The sequence below is a fragment of the Cucurbita pepo genome, chromosome 4, assembly GCF_057944985.1.
Source record: "Cucurbita pepo subsp. pepo isolate OVF chromosome 4, ASM5794498v1, whole genome shotgun sequence".
NCBI classification, from domain to species: domain Eukaryota; kingdom Viridiplantae; phylum Streptophyta; class Magnoliopsida; order Cucurbitales; family Cucurbitaceae; genus Cucurbita; species Cucurbita pepo.
In genome coordinates, this window is record NC_141801.1 from 10,419,107 (window position 1) to 10,443,188 (window position 24,082).

The 24,082-nt window shown below is 37.6% G+C and overlaps 3 protein-coding genes across 10 annotated transcripts; all 3 read right to left on the reverse strand.

Moving 5' to 3' along the window:
* Window positions 1-576: 576 nt before the first annotated feature.
* LOC111792608 (myosin-17) lies at window positions 577-14,270 on the reverse strand. The gene is made up of 39 exons (XM_023674118.2): window positions 13,677-14,270; window positions 12,384-12,512; window positions 11,793-11,936; window positions 11,547-11,692; window positions 10,591-10,747; window positions 10,437-10,495; window positions 9,953-10,112; window positions 9,714-9,863; window positions 9,501-9,637; window positions 9,269-9,415; window positions 8,990-9,091; window positions 8,858-8,915; window positions 8,671-8,772; window positions 8,547-8,584; window positions 8,287-8,413; window positions 8,035-8,205; window positions 7,802-7,933; window positions 7,559-7,668; window positions 7,395-7,455; window positions 6,598-6,775; window positions 5,565-5,770; window positions 5,342-5,461; window positions 5,126-5,224; window positions 4,794-5,015; window positions 4,267-4,406; window positions 3,940-4,057; window positions 3,796-3,846; window positions 3,642-3,722; window positions 3,383-3,553; window positions 3,134-3,289; window positions 2,839-3,045; window positions 2,580-2,717; window positions 2,429-2,499; window positions 2,220-2,319; window positions 2,083-2,139; window positions 1,945-2,001; window positions 1,783-1,863; window positions 1,273-1,352; window positions 577-1,182 (listed from the first exon to the last, which is right to left on the reverse strand). The coding sequence occupies exons 1-39, from the start codon at window positions 13,677-13,679 to the stop codon at window positions 1,059-1,061; spliced, it is 4,590 nt and encodes a 1,529-aa protein (XP_023529886.2). The 5' UTR covers window positions 13,680-14,270; the 3' UTR covers window positions 577-1,058.
* Window positions 14,271-15,345: 1,075 nt separating this feature from the next.
* On the reverse strand, window positions 15,346-17,698 carry LOC111793412 (WD repeat-containing protein VIP3). Of its 8 annotated transcripts, none has more exons than XR_015420576.1 (4): window positions 17,391-17,683; window positions 16,221-16,469; window positions 15,958-16,138; window positions 15,346-15,765 (listed from the first exon to the last, which is right to left on the reverse strand). XR_015420576.1 is itself a non-coding variant. In XM_023675269.2 (2 exons), the coding sequence occupies exons 1-2, from the start codon at window positions 17,658-17,660 to the stop codon at window positions 15,574-15,576; spliced, it is 462 nt and encodes a 153-aa protein (XP_023531037.2). In that variant the 5' UTR covers window positions 17,661-17,698; the 3' UTR covers window positions 15,346-15,573. The 8 variants fall into 8 exon arrangements, 1 of the variants encoding a protein (XP_023531037.2); XR_015420579.1 differs by having other exon boundaries at window positions 15,958-16,063; window positions 17,391-17,682; XR_015420577.1 differs by having other exon boundaries at window positions 15,958-16,066; window positions 17,391-17,682.
* Window positions 17,699-18,122: 424 nt separating this feature from the next.
* Window positions 18,123-20,163, reverse strand: LOC111792965 (uncharacterized). The gene has a single exon (XM_023674600.2). The coding sequence runs from the start codon at window positions 20,038-20,040 to the stop codon at window positions 18,349-18,351; it is 1,692 nt and encodes a 563-aa protein (XP_023530368.2). The 5' UTR covers window positions 20,041-20,163; the 3' UTR covers window positions 18,123-18,348.
* Window positions 20,164-24,082: the final 3,919 nt, after the last annotated feature.

Consider the following 24,082-nt stretch of genomic DNA (forward strand, 5'->3'; position numbering starts at 1 on the left):
AGGTTGCCAACACAACTCAACAAACTTGAAATTTTGGATCTAGTTGAGTTGTGAACTCAATTTGAGTTGTTCAGGTTGCCAACACAACTCAACAAACTCGAAATTTTGGATTCAGTTGGGTTGTGAACTCGATTTGAGTTGTTCAGGTTGCCAACACAACTCAACAAACTCTAATTGGATCTAGTTGGGTTGTGAACTTGATTTAAGTTACTCATGTTGCCAACACAACTCAACAAACCCAAAATTTTGGATCCAATTGGGTTGTGAACTTGATTTAAATTACTCAAATTGCCAACACAACTCAACAAACCCGAAATTTTGGATTGTGAACTTGATTCAAGTTGCTCAGGTTACCGATCCAACCCCATCCAACCTGTATATGCCTTCATCTCACCTTTAACAAATAGTATCCGGTTTTCACATGCTTATAGGCAGATAGTCCTATTTTGACTTTCCCTTTCGGGATTCAGCCCGACATTAAAATGGAAATAAATTTTTATTCGATTAAATACCAAATCATCTCAAGGCTTAAAAAAAAAAAAAAAAAAAAAAAAAAAAAATAGTAATAGATGTGAATAATATGATAATAGTTGCCAGCTTCTTTATTCTTGGTGCCTAAAAGTACTAAATATGAGCAACAAGAACACAAAATACTGTACCAAATACTTAAAAATTTAAAAAAAAATTAAAAATTACATCACACTAAATACAAATTTTGCTTCCATAAGCTAACCCAAAAAAGAGGCCCTCTAAAACTACAAGACCCTTGGAAAAAAAAACCAAATGAATATAAGAAATACCACTGCAAAGGTGATGGTTTTCTGAACCCATGATCACACTTGGTGAACATGGGTTCTAGACAAAGACCCCTCTCTGTGTCGATATGACACGAGAGGCAAAATAAATTCGACCCAGACGACCATCCGAACTTGGTCGCTGGGTCGATGGAATTCGATATGAACTGTACACATGAAATGGTGACAAACAATGAGTATATGCACAGGAACACTTGATGTTGTAAGTTTTTCACCATGATCGTCGTGATCACATAGGCATTACTACTCTGCACGTTGAAGCAAAAACCCGAACCCGGAGTTTTCTCGTATCAGCGGTGGAGGATCGATGTCTGTTACGTCTACTTGTTTCATTGATTTCGAGATGTCATCCACTGAAAATGGGATACTGAATCCAGAAGAAGCAGGATCAAAATAATGGAACTCAAACCATACATAATTCACTGGCAGGCTATAGCAATTTGAATGAAGATTGTACCTAGAGTCATCATCTAACAGGAATGAGCTAATAGCATTGTTGGAGTCTTCGGTCATCAGTTTTCGCATACTCGATATAACCTGTTCTTCGAAAAGTGGTATCAGAATAAAGATAAATGGAGGTACAACGATCCGAGAATCCAGAGAATCAAACGAAACAGTCATTCGAAAGCTAAGAGAGAACGAATTCAACGAAGGTATCCCAAGAATCAAACGAAACAGTAATTCAAAAGCTAAGAGAGAACGAATTCGACCAAGGTATCCCGAGAATCAAACGAAACAGTAATTCAAAAGCTAAGAGAGAACGAATTCGACCAAGGTATCCCGAGAATCAAATGAAACAGTAATTCAAAAGCTAAGAGAGAACCAAGTCGACGAAGGAACCCCGAGAATCAAACGAAACAGTAATTCAAAAGCTAAGAGAGAGCCAGGTCGATGAAGGAATCCCGAGAATCAAACGAAACAGTAATTCAAAAGTTAAGAGAGAACCAATTCGACGAAGTTAACGTACTTCCGAGGATACACTATGCGTGCCGTATTTGTCATCCCAGTACATAGTACTGATCCTATATAACTGTTGTATGCTAAGCACCTGAGAAGCAACATATACAATAATATGGATTAAAGGCTGAAACCATTTGCAAAACAAGAGACAAAGAAGCAAAGCACTAACAGGACATAGGTCTTTTGTTATCTCGTTCAACGTCTTTTTCGGTTTTTGATGTATGACCTGAGAAGGACAAGAGTTCGTATAAATAAGCTACAGAAAGTCGTAGATAATAGAAGAATCGAGGTTATTGACAAATCTTACAAGGAATCCAACAGCCTGCCTAATATGCTTCAATTCGTCCCAAGCCGAGCCTGCATACTGTACAGGACGAGGTCGTTAGGAACAGCAAATAAATGATCTTAAGAGAATAAACTAAACATCACTTTGTGATTACTGACTTCCTCAGTTGCCCCAGAACACCATTGTTCTAATTCAGACAAGCCAGCTTTCACATACTCTCCATTGCTGAACGAACAACACTCGCGCCGCAAAAGAAGGCTGCAGAACGAATTAAATTGACATTTTAAACTTTTGGAAGCGAAAAAAATCGACATTTGGCCTGTAAATACTTGATGCAATTGCAAAATGTCGAGTATGAATACATTACCTGTTGAATAGTTGAACGTTAATAAACGAGAATATCTGAGTGAAGACTTTGCGGACTAAGAATGGAGGAACCTGACAAAATCGGCCATAAGATTGCGGCTATACGAACGATAAAGATGATAGATGTTAAAACTTAGAACTCAAGAACTCACATAGTTTGCTTTCATGATCTTCAAATAATTGTTTAAACTTTTTACAATGCTTTGCCAATGAGCAATTAAGGCCTGCTGAGCAATAGCGTTAGCTTGGGAGCGTCCTTTCACTAAGCTTGCTCGTGACGTCCTAGGAGCCTGCATTGAAACGAATAAATGAAGCTCCGGCTCATCGACATAACGTTCTAACAGCTGTTTCTTTATCGTTCTATCAACAGTAATGTCCATTGTTGGAGGAATGATAAGATTTGATAGCTACCTGAATACATAATCCAAGTAAAGGCGAGATCTCTTTCTTTAGGTTGTCTCTTATCATTCCATATATTTTCTCCAAGAATGCTGTAAGCTGTTGCTTAAACAACAGTGCTGGATACTTGGCCTCGACCTGCCGAAAATCGTCCAACCTACCGAGCCCCCGGCTACTTAGAAATGATAGTCCAGCACTTTGTGGAGAAGCCCTTAATCCCTATAATGTGCAGAGCGGAAACGAGAGGTGATTAAGACGGAATAACAAAAGGTATAAAGGCCTGAAAGAATATAGATAGTTATTGTACTTGAGACATCCTTCCAAAAAGAGAAGAAGAAGCAGTTCTCCTTCTTTGAGGGGTCAAGCTTGCAGCTCCACTTGCTTTGAGAGTGTGTTGAAGAAGCAACAATAACGTCGACGTATTCGATAACCAATAAGTTAATACGTCATTGTTATCCTGGACCTTCAGCAGAGTGAAAACTACACGTGTCAACGATACGTAGATGACTTTCATTTATCTCGATTACCAGACAAGCGTTACAGTGCTAATGCTCACCTCTATGGATGAAGCTATTGTTTGAATGATTCGATCAAATATGCTGGTTCTTTCAACTTCGAACGACCTCCAATGAAGAAGACATTTGTATATAACACAAGCAGCAACTGGTTTGCCTCCAGAAAATCCCAAATCCTGTGTTATGCACTTCACTAGCAGGTCTTGGTTCTCCTGAACACGATAATCCGTCACAAGAAACAAACTAATTAATCTCGAACACCAAGAAGAACACGTTTGCTCTCAGGTTTTTTCTTCTTACCTGCTGCTTTTCATTAAGCGATTTCTGTGGTTTTTCCTCTGATTCAGGTTCACGTATCGTCGATAATGCTAGAGTTGTATCCTGATACACAACGTGTACAATTTAAGATATACGAAATTGTTCTTTTGTTATCATAAAAATTAATTTATCTTACAGATGGTACTTTGGCTTCTCCATGTGGAATGTTTCCATTCTCTGGTGTCCTCTGAAATTTCAACCAAAAATTGGTGGGGTTTCTTAGAATTCATAGTTTATCTGAAAAGACCCAATGTATCATATGAATATCATCACGTTCTACCTGAATGATCACCGACTTCGGTCTCGCAGATAAAGCTTTTCCTGTTGGCGACATGGTCAAGGCTTGCTGACGAAGTACCTGGTTCTCCGATTCTGAATTTGAAAGCTTCTCTTCAAGCCTGATGTAGAGAAGATAGTTTCATGTCATTGACTCTAAAGCATATATAAGAAATTTCGTACAGTCGAGAGAAGGAATCGCGTGACCGGAGTTGACACCACCAGAAAAAGAAATAGGTCGAGCCAGGCATATTAAAGTAGAACAATACCGAGTCGAAACTCAATTGGATATAAATAAAAAATAGAGGCAAAGATTTAATCTCTTACGAACCTCTGCACCGACTCCTGAAGTTGATCGACCTTTTGGTCTGCATCTTGAAGTTTTTTAGCCAGCTCCACATTTTTAGCTTCTGCATCTGTATAAGCTTTTTTAGCCTCTTCGGACGTCTTTTTCTCTGACAGCAGCAAAGCCTGTAAATCTCCGGGTTAGAGTATCCTCGAGATTCGAGAAAAAAAATATAAGAAACTTGACCATTGAAAAAGAATTAATGATCAACCCCAGACCCGATGCCCTCTTATCCCCCATTATATTTCGGATTGTCCAAGATTGCAAGATCGAGCACACTGTGACTAGCTTATTGCTCTTATGGTAGCGCAATAGCAATCAGCCTCACCTCGTCACCATTCATTCGACCGAACTCATGAACCATAACAACACTAGAAATAAAAAAAAGAGCCCATGCCACTCATCGCAAACTTCTTGATCAATTAGGTGCGGCGATTTAGGTTTATCTATGCATATAGTGATGAAATATTCCCTACCAAAAAGTACCAATCGGCTAAATAGTTGTAACCTACCTTCAAACTCTCCACCTCAGCCATTAAGGAATTGATTTTTTCAGTATCCTCAACAAAAACAGGAGTTTCCTTGACGACCGGAGGCGCTTCTTCAATAGCTTTCTTAGCCGCCTCTCGCTCTTTGATAACTTGAGCGTTGGCTTCTTCAACTTGTAATTGCATACCGTGCAAAGCGTCTTGTAATTTGGCGATTTCTTGGGCTTTCTCCTCTTCCAGATCAGTCTAAAATTCAAAGGGGAAAACAAGCATATGAATTGCTACTGAATGAGTACTTCGTTTCACGAACCGAGATCCACGTGTTACAATACACGAGAAAATAATCAAGAAATTACCCTCAGCCGCTTCTCGAGTTGCAAGCGCCATGTAAGTTCTTCTACACGTTTTTCTAATTTGTCTTTTGCTTCTTTGAGTGCACCAGTTTCCCTTGCAGCCTTCACGCATATAAATATATATATGAGCACCTTAATTTATTCCTCGCAGCGTTCTTCATTCAACAGTTATCCTAAATACAATATAAATATTAGACCAAAAAAGTGACAAGTTTGAACCATTTTCAGTTGTCTTAGCTCCTTTCGTGCAACACGTCGCCTCCAACCACATTGTGTGTATAATGCAGCCTTTTGGAGTCTCGTATAGTAAGAATATGCCATGTGACAACGCCAACGTGCCTGCAAGTCACCGAAGAAAAGTTAGAATCCCCAGACCAATTATCTAGGAGCTTCAAATTAACTTAGTGAAACATAAACGTCCTAAACAAACGAGAAACAGCACCTGAATGATAATTGCTGCCTTCGTACGCTTCCTAAATCTGAATTCATCACGAGCCTTCATCGCCCTTAACCCGGTTTGCAATGTGGTTGCAGATGAGAGCAAATCTAAGTACGATTTCCTGGCAACATGTCGCTTGAAACACTTCTGGATTCTTAAAGCTGCTGCTTCTTGTCTCAACTGCTCGAAGAGTTTTCGAGCCAATACACCTGATTATAGTTTGAAACAAACATACATTAGAACTTCGAACTAGATTACCCTACTCTTGAAAGGGTTAAGAGATTTAGACCATCTCTTTCCAGCAAGTCATGACTACCAAAAGGAAAAGATATAAAGCAAGATTATTGCATAAATTCTTATTGTAACATCCCTTCAAGGGGCATCAAATCAACTCCCTCAAACATTTACAACTAACACCCCAAGCTCACCAGTAGCAGATATTGTCCTCTTTAGGCTTTTCCTTCCGGGCTTCCCCTCAAGGTTTTAAAATGCGTCTACTAGGGAGAGGTTTTCACACCCTTATAAAGAATGTTTCGTCCCTCTCTCCAATCGATATGGGATCTCACAATCCACCGCCTTCAGAACCTAGCGTCCTCGTCGGCACTCGTTCCTCTCTCCAATCGATGTGGGATCTCACAATCCACCCCCCTAGCCTTACGGTTTTAAAACGTGTCTGCGGTTTCCACATCTTTATAAAGAATTCTTCGTTCTCCTCTCCAATCGATGTGGTATCTCACAAATTCTGTTTCTGGCCATCCATAATTTCTCAAAAACTGTCCAAATACTTGACCACCAAAGCATAACAGTTCTTCATGGAGAAAGCGAGGTTAATTTGAAGGAACTTGTCGGTCAAGGAAGGCACCATGAACTGAGGTAAAAAATCAGCCAGAGTTTCTCTCAAGAACTTCTCACAGAGGAGCAATTAACTAACAAGTGATTGGGAATCTCATTTTTCACATAAAACCAATTAAATCCACCTACATAAATATCTTCAGCCCCGAATACACATACTTCCAAAGAGATTTGAAGAAAATACCTCGAGTAAATGATTGCACTTGTATAGCAGCTTTACGTAATGCAACGAACTCCTTGCGTGCAATAAATGTTCGAATTTGCATTTGAATAGTTCGGGCAGCGTTGCTAAGCATCTCTGTTCTCTTTGCATCCAGAGAAGCCATCTGGCCAGCCCTCAGGAAGATTTTTGTCTTACCAATCTGACCAACCAAAGAGATAACAGATAAATTAGTCTCTGCCCAAAAAACGGCAGGTTTCAGAAACCTCCTCGGAGATGCCCAAAACCTCCAGATACAAAAAAGTACTCAGAAGCTTTCATATGAGAATCTCGAGTCCCAAACAAGTATTATCGTTCATACTAAAAAAAACGTATTATTATCATTTGTAAGAGAATCAAGTTACTTGGATACCCAACACTATGAAAGCACATAGAACCTTAGATACCAGACTCAGAATTCGAAAGGATATATATTCGAACACAATAGAAGGATGAGGTTTTCCATACTCCACATATATTAAAGGCTTGAAATTAGCAAAGTTGAGTAGATACACAAAAAATCCCTGCTCTAGCAGTCATCCTACAATTTTTTTTCACACAGCTGAAATTATCAGCAAAAGGGATTGGTTAGTGGAGTGATGATTCGACTAAGCAAAAGAAACGAGAATTTCTTAGTTATTGAAATATCTTGGGAGCCAACCTTTTCCATCTACCAACCCCATTGGATTTCAAGACGTTAATTTCATAAACGATATGGGCGTGTTCGAGCCATGTGATTCAAATCCAACCAAAGCAATAGTTAAAAGAAATAATGAAATCACCTGATAACCTTTCAATCCCATTTTATCCAGGATCATCTGGCATGCTACCTTGTCGTCATAGCTGCATAGATGTGCACAAAGAATACAGGAAACTTATTTCCCCTATTTTTCCTTTAATTTTGTTAAGAGAGAACTATATCACATAGAGCAGTAAATTGACTCACTTGCCATCCAGAACTTCAGGTGCAAGAACCCCGAAACGTAGGAGGAACTCATAAAATGTTCTTCTCGTAGGATATCCAGCACAGCTGATCCTTATTGCTTCAAGAACACCCTAAATAGTATAAAAGAACCACATAAGATTAACAAAAAGAGTAGGTTAACCTATAGCTAAATCTTTTAAAAGATAAAACCAGATAAAGTCCAGGCGTACAACAGAGCAAAACGACACCGTATAGTATACTCACACCACAACGTAATTGCTGGATAACATTTGAGTTCTCAAAAATAGCAGGCTTGAGCACATTATTCGGCTTGACACATCTGATATAGTGGGGTTCTGTCGAATTCAAGGTCTCCATTAAAGATTGAAGTTGCAACTGCACAATTAAGAATGTGAAAGCATCACTATTTTGTAAAATTTAGGTTAGATACCAACTTTAAAAAAAGATGAAAGAAGAAACGAAAAAAGCAATCGTACCTTAAAACGTGAACCGATGGAAGAAAATTTTGAGGATTTTGATGATTCCTCTGGTTGAGGAGGAAATAGAGCTCTAGCAAAGGGGCATTTTGAGGCTGTCAATAAGGCCTGATGCTCTGCTACCACATAGTCTTTGTTTTTGTCCAAGAAAAGATCTGCCAAATAAGTCACCTGAAGCATTTTTGGAACTTTTGAGAGGGGATGAATTTAAGCATGGAGCAAAAAAAATAAGAACAAACTTAATATATTGACCTCTCCAGCATAATGAGATATTGTGAAGCTAGTACGAGATAGCTTAGGCTTAATGAAGCGCTTGTTGTTCTTGAACGTCTGGTATAACTTCTGAGCAAACGTTTCGTGTGTAGATTTAGGAAACATGCTGTATGAAGCAAAAACAATGAAACATGAGAATGGAAGGAAGAATCAAGATCATTTGGACATGATATCATAAAATTAGTAAACACCATGGAGTAGATGAAACAGTTAATACTGATTAAAATTAGCTGCCATACCAGGCCTCATCCAGAAGAGCAATAATTCCTCCAGGTTTCTGTGAATGAAGAGCTGTATTTTAATTACTTAACTCTTATAAGATATATAACAGTGTAGATAGAGATGGCAAGAAGAGTTGCACACCTTTTCAATAAGATCCAAGACATCCTGGTTATCAACAAACTCAATATAACTCCAATTGATCTCCTCTTTGGTATATTCCTCCTGCTCCATTTTGAAAACGTGCTGCATATACACAATTAACCAAAAACTTCAATCGAGTACGTAGGTAGTGTCCTATGTTGAATCTTACACATCCAAGTCAACCAACCTGATTGAAATGTTGCTGCAGTTTTTCATTTGTAAAATTGATGCAGAACTGTTCGAAGCTATTAGAAAAAGAATGGATCAATTGCAAGAAAACATAAAAAATCTAACTCGAGAATGCACAAGTGACCATTACCTGTTGAATTTAAAACTCTCAAATCCATATATATCCAGAACTCCAATCAATGATTTGGAATTTGGGTCTTGTCCAATTGAGTTGTTAATCTTCTCCACGAGCCTACAGGAAAGGTTTGAAAAAGAACGGAGAAGAATCAAGAACGATAAATACATTCACATGCTGACTCCTCAAATATCCTTCTAGGTTGATAAATCACTGATAGAGAAGAAGAAAATGAACGAGGAAGGAAGGTCTAGAGGTCTGAACCCAACCTCAGGACTAGAGAGATTAGATTACCAGTCGAAGAGCCGTGAATAGATCGTTTTAGCCAAGGCATCCCTACTACCCAATGCAGCAACAGGATCAAGAGTTCGAGTTATAACTTCTTCTGGCGTTACCATAACACGTTGAATCAGTGCATCTTCCAAACTCTTTGCATCACACCTAAATTAAACATTTAGAAAATGATAGCTTTTGAAGTATTAATAATGACTAAAACATCTTTTGTGGAAATTTTCAGGGAACGAACTTAAGCAATTCGGCAGTGATATTGAGATGGAATCTGGATTTTTCGTCCTTAATGACTGAAGAATCAATCTCTTCTCCCTTTGCAAATTCAACATTTCCAAGATGCAAAATTGCAGCTACAACCCTAAAAATTGCCTCCTGAAATGGATTATTTATTATCAAAATTTGGATGTGATAAGAAGCACGAGTACACCAAAAACTACTGAAAGCTAACCTGCTCCTCCTCGCTGATTCCAACTACATCCATCGCCCTTCTGGTCGCAAGATATTCATGGGCATCGTTGATTCCATCCAACTCAAAGCATTTAGATTGATTTAAGTAGTGGAACGATTTAGGGTCTCCTAATTTATACTTCTCCCTTTCCTGGTTTTTGTTGATGCATAGATTAGAATCAGAGGTATAAGTTACCGTCACGTGCAAATCGTTTATGATTTTAAAGTTGAACATTGTACCTCAGGAGGAGCTGCACATAGAAGGTAAAAGCAATGATAGTTTCTTTCAGGATCTGAGATCTGACATACTCGAGACCTTTCGAGCAAATAAGTTCTGACAGCTGCCCCAGATATTCTCCCACTCTTGTCAAATTGGATCTCAACAAATTTACCAAAGCGACTGCATTTCACACCAAAATTACTAACTATTGCATAAACTTTTTGAATAAGCTTGCAGCATTTAAGAATGTTCTGTCCCTTGCAGAAGAACATTCGGTGATAGTGAATATATATCGAGCATCGAGGCTTGGAAGACCATCAATCATAGACATGATTATAAAGTTGATATTCTCACAGATAAATTACATATTCATAGGCATGTGAGAAGTACATCAATTTCAAATTTCATGGAGCTTGCTACAAACAAATGTGAGAGGAGAAAATTGAATGATTTCTATTCAATATTAAACAATCGAAACATACTCCTCGGCATAGAAAAACTCACCTTGAATTATTGTTCCTAACAGTTTTTGCATTGCCAAATGCTTCAAGAACTGGATTGGACTGGGAGGATATAGAAAGAAATAAACATCACAGGCTTCAATTATGAGAGTGCCAGTAGTTCTCTATTATGCATAGTAAAAAGATCCTTATCTTACTTCCAGGACTTGTTGTTCAACCGTTCGTCCTTCCACTCCAGATCGGCCTCCAAGGTATGCAAGGTACCGCATGAGCATCTTCGTGGTCTCAGTCTTACCAGCACCACTTTCTCCACTAACTAGAATTGAATTGCTTTTTCCTTCATTAATCATTGCCCTACAATGGACAGAAGAAGCTAGTTAAGCCAAAACGTGGAGAAAACACACGGTTAACTACATTTTCCACCTAAATCGAAGTTATATTGCCACCCAAATTCTAATGGAAGAAACGAAATACACGCCTTTGTAAAACCTTGCTAACCCATACCAAGAATTTAGATTCTACGAATATTACAAGTAGCAACGAACAGAAGTTTTTGTCAAACTTCATTCTTTTTTTCTTTTTTTTTTTTTCCATCAAATTAATGACGGTGTGAGAATGCATGCATGGAAGCATTAGTAGATGCCCGACAAATTAATTTAAGATCACAACTAAACCAAGAAATCATAGGCTACACGACAACTAAAGGATAAATTTTTTTTATTGAATTGTTACTTAAGCTACTTAAAAATTTTGAAACTAATGAGTAGTCCCCATCTGTTATCCCACATCCCACATGTAATAGCTCAAGGTCACCTCTACTAGATATTATCATCTTTGGGCTTTCCCTTCTAGGCTTCCTCTCAAGGTTTTAAAACACGTCTGTTAGGGAGAGGTTTCCATACCCTTATAAGGAATACTTCGTTCCCCTCTCCAACTGATGTGGGATCTCACATCCACCCCCTTGGAGGTCCAGCGTCCTCGCTAGCACACCACTCGATGCCTGGCTCTGAAAGACGTGTTTTAAAAACCTTGAGGAAAAGCTCAAAAGGGAAATCCCAAAGAGGATAATATCTGCTAGCGGTGGACTTGGGCCATTATACCGCATCTATCCCTCGTTCCTAAAGAAAATCCAAAAAAAGAAAAGGAAGCTTACCTGTATGCCACTTCAGCAACTGCAAAGACATGAGGACTTAGTTCTCCAAATCCAGCTCCTTTGTATTGTTCCATCATGTGAGTATCATACAGATGGGGTAATCTTTGGAATGGATTTATGGCAATAAGTATATTTCCAGTGTATGTCTGCAAGGATGTTAAAGGTATGATATGCAATTTATACAAATCTCTGTTATCTGGAAATATTCTTACTGTATTCACAAAGAGAGGAGAAATGATTTCCTACATAGATTTCATTGAGTTCATATCTGGTAGCCAAGTTGCTCAGAACTCCAGGTTCATGCAAGTATGACAACTTTGTCATGTCATCGACACCTGCAGCAGGTGCTTCGGTGTCCTTGGGGAATATTTTTGATATATTTGCAACAACCTGCAATTAATAGTCAAGTATCAGTCTAATGGGCCCAGCTTCGATCGTCATTTCAAGAAAAATTATTGAACCAAATCAAATGCACATGCACGAATTGTCATACTATTGACCTAAGAAGCACATATACATATACGAGATATGAATACGACACAACATGGACTTGACAACATGTTCATTTTTAAAAATCTAGGATATGGACATGACCCGACACATTTATTAAAAAGTCAATAAGTTCATGGATTTATATGCTTGAAAAATGAGTTTGATGTATTCCGTTCTCAGGCTATATTATTTTTGTCCTATATCTTTATGTGCCTATTTAGTATACTTTGTGCAGCTAATGTGTATCACACATCTATTGTGCTAACAAGTGTTCGTTATTCCTTAAATTTAGCATTGAAACATGCTGACATGAATATTAATTCATGAGCTGAGTGCATGACTCACCGTCTTCCCATTTGTAGTGCGGACGTGAATTTCCTCTCCATTGATACGAAAAACTTCACCATCAATCCATGCTAGTTTTGGATCTTCAATCCAGACATGAGAACCAACAATGATGTTAACTGGTCCACTCTGCTTACAGAAACGCAGTAAAAGGCATATTAGTGTTCAAAGAGTAGTAACATTCAGTTCAATAAACATATGCAATTGAAAAGACTATAATAAACATAATATTTACTTCATCCTAATATAAATCAACAGAGATATCTAGAGCATGAATTTCACAAAAAAAAAAAAAAAAAAAAAAAAAAAGAAAAAAAGAAGATACTTTATCTTCATAAATTGCACTTGGGTGAAACTCTCTTGATTATTTTCTCCTCTTCTCTACTTTTCACTTTTCAATTCTTGTCATCAATACACACACGAGCACTCGCAATGCATAAGAGATAACAAGTAATACCCAAGTAATCATATAGTTAAAGATGGAACATGTCGTAGAGACGATGATCATAAGAACGAATTTATGGCAACAACACCAGGAAGAACTCTAATAGCAATCATAGCTCGATGACAAATGATAACTATAAAATTTTAGCACATTCCAACTTAACAAAACTATTAGGTTATAAACCATAAAGATTGAGTTCCGTTGAGACCACTAAAAGAGTATTATATCAACATCGCTCAAGAATCCTACCGTTTATATGAATCAACGCTTACCTGAACCTAACTCTAAATCAATCACTTGGTACGTTAGTCGAATATTACACATTTGGATGAAAAGGCTTGAAAAATGGCACAAAGTAAATGATTGTCACAAGTCAACAAAACACCAACAACCATTTGATTTACAAGCCAATTCAAAATACCGATCGAAATAATCACTTTGTTTATTTGCACCGAACCGAAAAATCGGTCGAATTGGCTGTTCTCTTACTTATTATCCGGAGGTATTCCATATTACAATCTAGCCTATTCAATTTACGAATTTAAACTCATAGTTAGAAATGTTCCTGATGTTAATCCATAATCTGGAGGAGTAGAAATGAGACCATCACGGATTAAGAACATAGTTTGAGCTCAAAAAAATGGCGTCAGAACCACATTCCATTGAAAACTCCACCCAATAGTACAAGTTCAAAGTCCAAATTCAACTTTATTCTCAAAAAAAACACGAAAGCAGCATGCTATCCAACCAACATACAAAGAATTCAAGTCAAAATGGTCATAAAGCCGAGTAAATCCAGCAAATTACAATGCAAACAAAACAAATATCAATCATTTCATTGACGTTACCATGGCGATTATGAACGGCGATCTTCCGTGTTAACTCATCCAAGACAGAAAGGAGTCAAAAGGAACCAAATACTCGACGACCCAGATCGGACAAAACGCACAAGTACCCACAAAGCTTAACCAGCTGATATATCCAAAAACAAAGCCACAAGAGCTGGAGTTCGCAAAAGGGTATCAATAAAATCCCCTCAAAAGAAATTCCTCCGCCGCAAACTCATCCGAAACAAACGGAACAAGACACGGAAAGCTAGATCGGATAGAAGCAGCTGAAGGGTAAGAAATGGAAGACCAAATATTGACAAAACAAATACAGAAGGTTGAATTGGGAACTTAAAAGAAGGCGATAAACAGAGAGAAAGGAAGAAAACAAAGCTGCCGCGAAGTTTTTTTTGTTGTTCTTCCTTCTTTTCTATGTGGGTTACCCTTTTTTTTTCCAAAGCTTCTGGTTCTGAGGTGAGATTGTTTTGTTTATAAACCAAGGCGAAAAGGTTGAAGCAATTTCTTTGGGTGTGAAGGGGGTTTCTCTCTCTAGGCTGTGCTGTAAGATTTCTCTCTCTAAAAGTTAAAATTTTTTTGTTCAATTTGATTTTGGGGAGTATCCTGTTTGTTGGGTTTGTGAGATGGTGGCGTTGGTACAGAAGAGAGGGCTGCTGGTTAGTTCAACATTCGTGGCCTCCATATACCGTGTGTCTCAATTACTCATTATTATGCTCTAAACCCGACATTAGAGAGCTAATCAAGGAGGCTATGGTTTTTGCCCCTGTTTTTCCTTTTATTTACGTCAACTGCCATCGCAGCTTCTTGGGTTTTTACCGCCGCCACCATTGGCCGTTTTACCTGACGTTAAAATTCAATTATTTTTGTAATAAATTTGTTTTTTTTTTTAATATTTAACCACTTATTTTGTTAATAATTTCTACTCGTAAGTTATAATAAACTTAATTTAATTTAACTAATATGAACTATCAACCCAACGGTTAGTGGTTTGAATTTGAACTGTCGGTACTCAAATGTCGTTGAACTAACAAAAAAATAAAAAAAAAAAAATCTACTCGTAAAACTGATTTGACTCTTAAATTTTTGTAACGTTCTTGATTTGTCCTTTTCTTGGTCTTCTCTAGTAGAACTCATGTGAGCCATCTAAACTTTGACTTTAAATTTTTGAACACTTAATTCCGATAGCCAGCTTTTCTCTATTTATTTGATTTTTGACGGATGGAGAGACAAAATTTTTGAGAATTCAAGAGAAGGTCACGGCGAGATGAGCCGTTTATTATCACGATAGGGCAGACATGTATATCTCGATAGTAGTCGTGGCAACCTTCCAGATTGAGGGTCCCCCGGTAAACACGATACAGGCAAATACCAGCGGGGGAGGAGGCCCTTTCATGTTGTTGTTCTTACTGAATAAGTGAGAAAGTGTTTCATAGTGAGTTGTATTACGGGTCTCAAAATGAAAAGTTTTCGTTAGGATTGCTATGTTCGCATCCCTTTTAACTCTACATCGAAGTTGCCTCATGCACGACCATCGTATTGATGGATCCGATTGCATGATCTCCCAAGGAAGTCCCCTAAATAAGGTTCTAAAGTCTATAGTGTATTAACCTGTCGTATAGCCCTTTTTATTATTCAGTCTGGCTTCAAAGTTTTGGTGCGCTTCTTTCTCCTGTAATAAAATTTGGGGTCCATTGCCCTTGATTCCAAATCTAGGTAGCAAATGAACGCTGATAACAAGTTGGCAACAGAATAATGTCGCTGATTCATGACTAAAAAGACAAGCAACTTGACATTGAAGTAGAACGAATATTAGTGTGGGCAACAGCTATGGATGAAGCGGTGGCACCGATTGCTTTCTAGAAAACTACTCATTGTCCTTGCCTCCCTGCATCTGTCTGCTTCAAATGTAATCGTACAGGGAGATGCTCTTGTCATCGGATACACTAGCATGTCGCCCAGCCTGCACACCAGCCCCATCATGCGGTCGGAATGCAACAACACCCCAGCAGACCTGATCGCTATGCTTGATCATTGTTTGAACAGCCTGCCCTCGTTTTAAGATCCCAAAGCATAACAGTTCTGTCGCTTGAACCTGTTGCAAGAGCACCATCAGGGCTTGCATCAACACTCAACACCCCACACTTGAATGGCCGGACATGGCGACCTCTCTTCCTAGCTTGTAAATAGACAAGACTACGATGATTCTCAAATATCGCAGAACAAAATTTGATACGATAAGATAGAATGCAATAGAAACAAAGACATAGGGAACGGAATGGGTTACCCCTACTCTTGACGGTCAAAGTGAACCCTTTCAATTCGGAATGAATCAAATCTCCCCAAGTAGGATTCGAACTTACGGCCAATCGGTTAACAGCCGACCTCTCGAGCTACTGAGAAACAACGGTAAATTAGGTTTCAGAGAATTCAATTCCCGTTCTCAGCCCATGACCAATATGAGAAACCTGTTTGCGTTTTAAAAACCTTAAGGGAATGCTTGAAGAAAAGTCCAAAGAAAACAATATCTACTAGCGGTGGGGATCTCACTGGCATGAAGTGGCCTTCCAAGTGGTGTAGAAACTTTGAGCGAGCTACGTCGAAGACTGAAATGGTTCCATCCATTAAACCGCAAGCAAGTCTTCTTCCATCAACGCTCCATGCTACTGAAAGTACAGATTTTTGCAACCAGTTTTATCAGTGGATTTAGGTCCTTCTGGACGAGGAATTGATAGAGTTGCAGCCAGTTTCCATGTGTTTGTATCTGTCTCATGACATGGTACCCTGACGCAGAAGTTACTGCTAAGATTGGACATGACATGAGACAGATTAAATGATTTTTTGTGGGTTTTCTTTACTGGTTAGATTGAATAAAACTGAAACACTGCTCTCATTGATTTAGGTTGTTGAATTAAAGAACAAACAGGACAAAGTAGTTCAGATAAAAGAAACAACAGGTCAGCCATAAAGTTAAAATAGTCTAAACTTCCATAAATGACAACGAACAATATTCAGATCTATATATTGATGGGTTTACAAGAACCACGTTTTTGGGTTGAATATCAGACAATGGTTGACGTTTGTGCAGTGTGAAAAGAACCATCAGAATTACCCAAAGCAACTGCAAACGCTATTGAGCACAACACTATAGGCATTATATTCATTCATGGCTTTAGTCGAATGTCATATACAATAGTAAATATGATAAACTATTTACTAAAAATAGACATCTCGACGAGTAAGTGTTTCTGTCACAAATGACATCTCAATTTCTGTATTTAAAGGGCTAATTTGTATATGAAAAGAATAGAAAATTGCTTCAGCATATGATTCATAACTCAATTCAGTCCATTATTCAGCGTACCAATATGAAATTGAACTCATCGAATTCCATAGACTACGGTCTGAGTAAAAGTGAACCGTTGATCCAAGTGAAATTAACAATAAACAGCCTATACTTGATCAAAACACAGTCATCGACGGATGTTTCCTCCATTCAAGAATCAAGTTAATGAACAAACTGAGATTCAATAATCTACTGAATCAGGCATCTTGTACCAAGAAAGAACCAGAGCAAAAGAAAAGACTACTATGTCGATTAGCCCTTACGTGAAAGGCAAAACAATCTCAAATTCTTAGTTAAATCCTCAAATCAAAGAGCAGCAAAAAATTCCTAAACAGCACAAAAATCAAAACATCAATAAGCCAAAGAAGAATTACCTCGGGATTAAACCGCATTTTCCAGACCTCAAACGGCGGCGCCTCGAGAGTGGCGATAGTGGAATTGGAATCAACCTCAAATACGCGAACAAAGCTATCGAGAGAAGCGGAGGCAGCAACGTAACCGGAAGGACGAGCAACAACAGAGACGACGCCAAGGCAGTGGCCGGCGTTGGTGCGATCCAAGTCAAGCTCGTCAGATTTCCAGAGCTTGACGGTCTCATCGAGGGAGCCGGTGAGGAGGAAGGAGGAAGCGATTATCTGTGGCATTTTCAACAGATACGAAGAAGAGGGAAACGACAGCAAAACAAAACGACGTCGTTGTATGGATTCAATTCCGACAATAAAAAATTATTGATTTTGCTTTTCACATTTTAAAAAAAAAATGTTTTTTTTTTGGTATAATTCTTATAGTCCAACATTTTTAAATAAATAAATACAATTATTTTTTATTTTTTATTTATAAGTTTTCTCCCAATAACATTTATACTCGAGATTCGAGATCAAATTATCGACATTTAAAATTATAATTAACATTTTATGAACGATTTAATTTTAATTTAAATAGAGAATTTAAAAACATAATGATGTAATTTATATTTATAAGAAACATTATATCTTTCACTCTCAATTTGAATCACAAAACAGTAAAAATGAGTGCCCAAAAATGGAGGCTTGGAAAAACATAATTAGAACCTATATGTATATGTATATATATTTTTTTCTTTTTTTTTTCTTTTTTTTTTTTTTTTTTTTTTTGTTAAAAAAATATAAACCCAATTAGTAGTATGAAATTCCCATAGTGCCCTCATAATAGTTTTTAACACAAACACCCACCCAAATATAAATACAGTTTAAAGCAAGCCTGAAATGAAAAATAAAGCCTCTGAGAGATGAACAAAAAAAACCACAATCAGAGCTTTGGATATTCTTCTTTAAGCGACGTCGTTTTCCGATCTCAAACGCTTGGGCCTGGGTCCGCCATTATTTCGTAATTTGGGCCTTGGCCCAATCTTTCTTTCTCCCTCACCGAATTCATCTTCTCCAGTCTCCACTCACCTCTCAGCCTCGCGATGAAATTTGTAGCTTTGATGTTAACGTCCGGGCTGGGACAGAACACTGACCCCACTCCGCCGCCGCCGTTTACTTCGCTGGCTGGCTCCGTTGTCTCCTTAACCGATGACGGTTCGATGTTTTTCGGTTCTGGAGATCCGCAACGAGAGGTTTCGGAGCTCCGTGACCCGGCTGTTTCGCCTCGAAACGTGGATTTTACATCCGTCGTAGTTTTGAACGGCGGCGGAGGTGGTGGTGGCGGTATGGTTACTGAGGGACTCTGGCTACCGCTGTTTATGCCTTCGTTTTCGATGTTGAAATTGTACGTCCTTGCCGGGAGAGGCGGTCGACGGCTGGCGGTGGTATTTCGCTGACGGAATGATGGTGACGGTGGAGGAGGGATCTGAATCTTCTTCTTTGTTGAACGGGAAGACAATGGGACGGGTGGTGGTGGCGGAGGAGGCGGCGGTGCAGATTCGGAGTGAATTCTCTTGTTCTTGTTTGATTTTTTGAATAGGCCGCGGAAGACGGAAGGAGGCGGTGGTGGAGGCGGGGGCGGCGGGGGCGGTCGTTGTTCAGTTGGAGAGCGGCGGTCGCCGTCGTAGATATTTTTAGCTTTCTGCTTCTTCTTTCTCTTTCTATACAGTGAAGCCAACGCCATTGCTATCTCTTTCTTAACATTTGTTTTCTTCCGTTCACTCCTTCCAAATCTCTCCTCCAGTCGAACTCGGACCGGCGACGGAGGGATAACTGTTCGCGGAGGTAGCGGAGGCGGAGACGGCGGCGTATACGACTTCGCGAATTCAGCGTCATTCGTATTGGCCTCTTGAACTTCCTCCTTTCTCTGGATGGTCTGATATGTCCGTCTCGATTTCCTCTGAGTAACCGGCAACGGCGGAGGCGGTGGAGGCGGCGGATTGGAAGACTTCAACCTTTGAGGCGTCGGCGACGAATTAGCCACAAACGAATCAACCGGAATAACCTTAATCTCCGCCGGCGATTCTTCTATTTCACTTCCTCGCGTTCGATACGCGAAGGATCGTGATCGAAACTTGTTAATTTCAAAATCATCATAGAATCGAAACTGATTACCATCGTTACCAGTTTCCCACGGCGATTCCTGCCTCAGATCTGGATAAGAGCTATTCCTCCTCAACCTCATCGCCGTTCCCGGCGTTCTCCCAGACTGATCGGAAAATCTCCTCTCTGCAAATCCAAACCACTGCTGCGGAAACTCCAAGTCCCCGTTCACCTTAACTCCGGCAGCATCAACCGTTCTGCGACCAGAACGACGACGATCGTCGACATCAGCGGCGGTCGGTACGTCGTCGTTTCGTCTAGCAAAAATCCCGCATATAATCGCAATCAAAAGAAGAAAAACATTGAAAGAATCCCAGCTCTTCTTCACCGAATTTGGTCTAAAAAGTTGAGGAGTGAGCGAAAGAAGAGGACGGATTGCAAAGAACATTATAATCAAAGCGAGCGTCGGCAAGAGAATAATCAAAACCGGCAAAGAAATAAACGGCGGAGACGAGGATCTACGGCGGTGCATCGTCGGCGGCGACCAGTACGGTGGTGGGTCGCTGTTTGGCTCCATGAAACAGCGTCGTTGAGCTGTGATTTAGATGAGGAGGGTAAAGCGAAATAGCGAATGATATGTTGACAGAAGAATGGAACTTCCACTCTACTCCCTCTTTTTTTTTTTTTTTTTTTCAATTTGTTTAAAATGAATTTTTTAAATTATTATATAAAAATATTAAATTATTAAATTATTAAATAAATTAAATAATTAAATAATTAAATAATTGATTAGGACAAAACTTCGATTAGGTAGGAGTCTAGAGAAATGCAATGTAATTTGTAAATCCCATTTTTTCGGGCAACAATTCATCTTATGATTTATAAATTAATATATTTATGAAATTAATTAATTTGGGAGTTCACAAGTCGTTTTACGTAGAGATTTTAATTTCATTTTATCCATTAATATCGAATTATTAACGTTACCATAAGGTGGTTATGCATGTGGTTTTGAGTGTGACACAAATTTCTTCAAAAATAACAACAAAAACTAAAAATAAAATTATTTTTTAATATGACCTTCATCGGTCAAATCAAATCGAAATATTTCTTATAAGGACGTGAAAACATCTGTGGATAATATTTGTTAGTAGTAGGCTTGTGTTGTTACGAATAATGTTAGAGTTAGTCACCAAGTAGTGTGGGAACGAAAATGCTAGTCCTCAAATGGAGTGAATTATGAGATCCTGCATGGTTTGTAGAGAGAAACAAAGCATAAGATATTTAATACTAAATTATAATTTACCATATATATCATATTTGATATTTTATTACAAGGCAAATATCTCCGGGTATCTTTCCCTTTATTGTTATTTCCATTTATTACTCTTTCCATATTCTTGTAATCTATTTTATTACAAATAAGATAACTATCACAGGTGGATTATGCAAATATTCTTACTAATACATGCATATGACAATATCTGCTAGTAGGGGTTGGACGGTTCAAAATAGTATCAGAGCAAGACACCATATCCCTTTACGAGATCGATTCTCTATTATCTTAATGACGTCGACAAAAGGGGTGACCTCCACTTTGTCGACGAGTTAATGTCCTCCCCCTAAGCTTTTTCTTATTAGTTTCTAGATATATATATATATATGTATATATTAGGTAAAAGAAATAGGGTTTAGAGATTTGAAAAAGAGTGAGGGGGGAAACGTGGAATTTGGAGATAAAAGGCCACGTGTAAAACAGAGACTAGGAATAAGGATATAGTATACTAGTATCCAAACAAAAGGGAAGAAGGGGGGAGGGAGGAGCGTGGGAGAAATGATTAAGGGGCTTTGAAATGGAATCCCAAATCACCCTCTTTTGCCACGGCACCAAACACCCCCAACCCCACTTTAGGTGTCCAACTGTCCATTTCCTTTTTATCTAATTTTTTTTTTTTTTCCCTTCAAGAAATGAAATGACCCCATCTTTCTCTCTCCCTCTCTAACAAAATTGACCCAATTATTATTATTTTTTCTTAGTTTACATATTTTAAATTATTTTCTTTTAATTAAAAAAAAAAAAAAAAAGAGTGTGTTAAGAGTGATAGTTTGGATGAACTCGTTTTGAGTCGGGAATGATCTCAACATACTTTGAGCCGGGCTTCATGACTATAGGCAGATGTGGCAAGTACTAATTTTAGCCTAAAAAATAATTATAATTTATATTTATGAGTTAACAGAAATTTCACGTGACTTGTATCGGCATGTAGTGAACATCGACAATATCATAATGATAACGATTAGGATGTTTCAATTGCATTTTCAAATTTAAATAATATGATTAGTTTTGTTAAAAATTAAAAAAATTAAGAGGTAATTTTGAAACCTATTTTTTAAAAATATTAACCATTTTTATAAAAAAAAAAAAAAAAAAAAAAAATTAATGAGGTTATATTATTGAAACTTTTAAGATTTAAATAATATTTTGGATAAAAGGGAAAGTATAAAGATGTTTATATTAATTTAACTTAAAAAAACACATGTTTATTATTAATTTTTATTTATTTTAAAGATTTATAAAATTAGTTTCTAAAAGGTGTAAAATTTATATTGAATTTAATTTGAAGTGCAAGGGAAGATGAGTGGAAAAGATGCAAGGAGCATTTCCCTCAATTGCAAACCCAACTTTTGTTAATTAATAAAAGTGTTTTAACATTTAATTTAATGCTTTTCCCTCTCATATTAGTTTTCAACTCAAAAAAAAAAGCACCTTTACATCCCCACAATTTATTTATTTATTTCAACAAAAAAAAAAAAAAAAAAAAAAACCCATTATTATATTTTAAAAAAACTCCATGATTGCCACCCAAAATTAGCTTTCCATACATTGCCCTTTCTTTGTCTAAATAAATAGAGGGGTAACTATGATTTGATGTTGGTATTCCAATAGTTGGAGGGTATAAATGTAATTTTACTATCCATAATACAAACGTAATTCGAGGCTCGAACATATGCTGACGTTATCTGCAAAATTTGGATTTCTCATGACTGACTTGTTCTTTAGGTTAGAACAAATGCAGCCCAATTGTTGTCAAGAATGCAATTGTGACATCCCAGTCTTGCTTGTTCAGGATGTGTTGTCCATGGTTGCATGCCTGTTTCAAACCCCTTTTACATGCTTTCCTCTTAGATAGGTCTTTACCATTCCATATTAGGACAGTATGAGGGTGTATGACCGTTCGCTAAAATCATGTCTACACTTGCCAAGGCTAAAGTGCCCCAAAATGTACTGTAGGGACCATGACTAGTTATCAACTTCTTCCTTCCGGTAGTTATATGTAGTAAGTCGTTTTTGTTGCCTTTTTACTTACATTCTCATATAACACCATTTCCAATTTCTCAAATTTTACTTTCAAAACTCTCTTTCGAAATCTCTCTGTCTCCGTTTTCTAAATTTTTTTTCTTGAACCGAATGCAATTGTGACAAGTGGTATCACGTCAATATAATATTACAAAAAAGCGAAACAATTAATAAAAAAAAATAATATTTAAAAGTAACAAAACTAGTAATTTACAATTGTGTATAAAAGGAAAAAGCCAAAGCAAAATCGTCCAATATTAGTGAAACAAATATGGGGTTTTTGGTATCAGATAATCAAAAACAAAAATAAAGCCAAAACGAACCGTTTTATTGCGCAAAAGATATATTTTGAAGCGTAGCGGCCAACGCAATCCGTATCTTATCAAATATCACCAGCGACTGAACATCACGCTCTATACAGGAAATCTGAACCGTACGTGGTACCACGTGAACGTATGGCGCGTGAGATGGGATTTTTGGTTCCTAAAGAGAGAGGTGACAGCGTGGAAAAAGTTGAACCACTGACAAGAAGAAGAATAGTGTGGGGCCCACCAAGTCTCAATCTAACGAAGGAGTGTCCCACTGGACAGCCTGCCTGTACCCTTTTTCTAATTTCCACATATATTTCTATTTATTTTTCCTTTTTTTAGCCTTTTTTTTATTTACCCCTTTTTTATGTATAAATCATAGTGGTTTTACCTTTTTTTTTTTTTTTTTTTTTACCTATTTTACCCAAGATTAAAGTTACTAGGTGAAATTCTATTCATTGATAGTGATTCAAATCAATTATATAAATAGATGAAAAGGGTAAATTCGTAATTTGACCTATCAACTAATTCAATAATTTTGATAACCAGAAACTCAAATATTACAATTTTTTTTTTAGTTATTTTTCATTTAAACTATTTTTTAAAAATAAGCTGCCTGTCACATTTAAAAAAAAAAAAAAAGTGATATTTGGGCTCGTACATGGGCTGGGCTTGTGGCCCATTAGAACTCAGTCGACCACTGTCGACATTGCCGTCTTCGACACACACTCGGTTTCAATGTCGACTTTTGATATTTCGACGTGCAAAACTACGTCATTTTTATTTATAATTATGACGTCATAATTTTACGAAAAATCAATATTATAACTTTTTATTTATAAATTACAAAGATGGTAATTACATTATCCGCTAAATTATGTCAAGTATTAATAAATTTTTTATTCTAATATTTATCTCTAGATTTTAAATAAATTTGATAATAAAAAAAAAAG

What these genes read in the sequence shown, in the direction of transcription:
- LOC111792608 (XM_023674118.2), bottom strand. An exon ending in CTTCAGGAGTCGGTGCAGAG is followed by an intron (nt 4,058 to 4,266) that starts GTTCGTAAGAGA and finishes TCTCTACATCAG; the next exon opens with GCTTGAAGAGAAGCTTTCAA. An exon ending in CGAAGTCGGTGATCATTCAG is followed by an intron (nt 3,847 to 3,939) that starts GTAGAACGTGAT and finishes TTGAAATTTCAG; the next exon opens with AGGACACCAGAGAATGGAAA.
- LOC111792965 (XM_023674600.2), bottom strand. Translation starts at nt 20,040, where the DNA reads ATGGAGCCAAACAGCGACCCACCACCGTACTGGTCGCCGCCGACGATG.
- LOC111793412 (XM_023675269.2), bottom strand. Translation starts at nt 17,660, where the DNA reads ATGCCACAGATAATCGCTTCCTCCTTCCTCCTCACCGGCTCCCTCGAT. An exon ending in AAATGCGGTTTAATCCCGAG is followed by an intron (nt 15,766 to 17,390) that starts GTAATTCTTCTT and finishes CTCTTGCAACAG; the next exon opens with GTTCAAGCGACAGAACTGTT.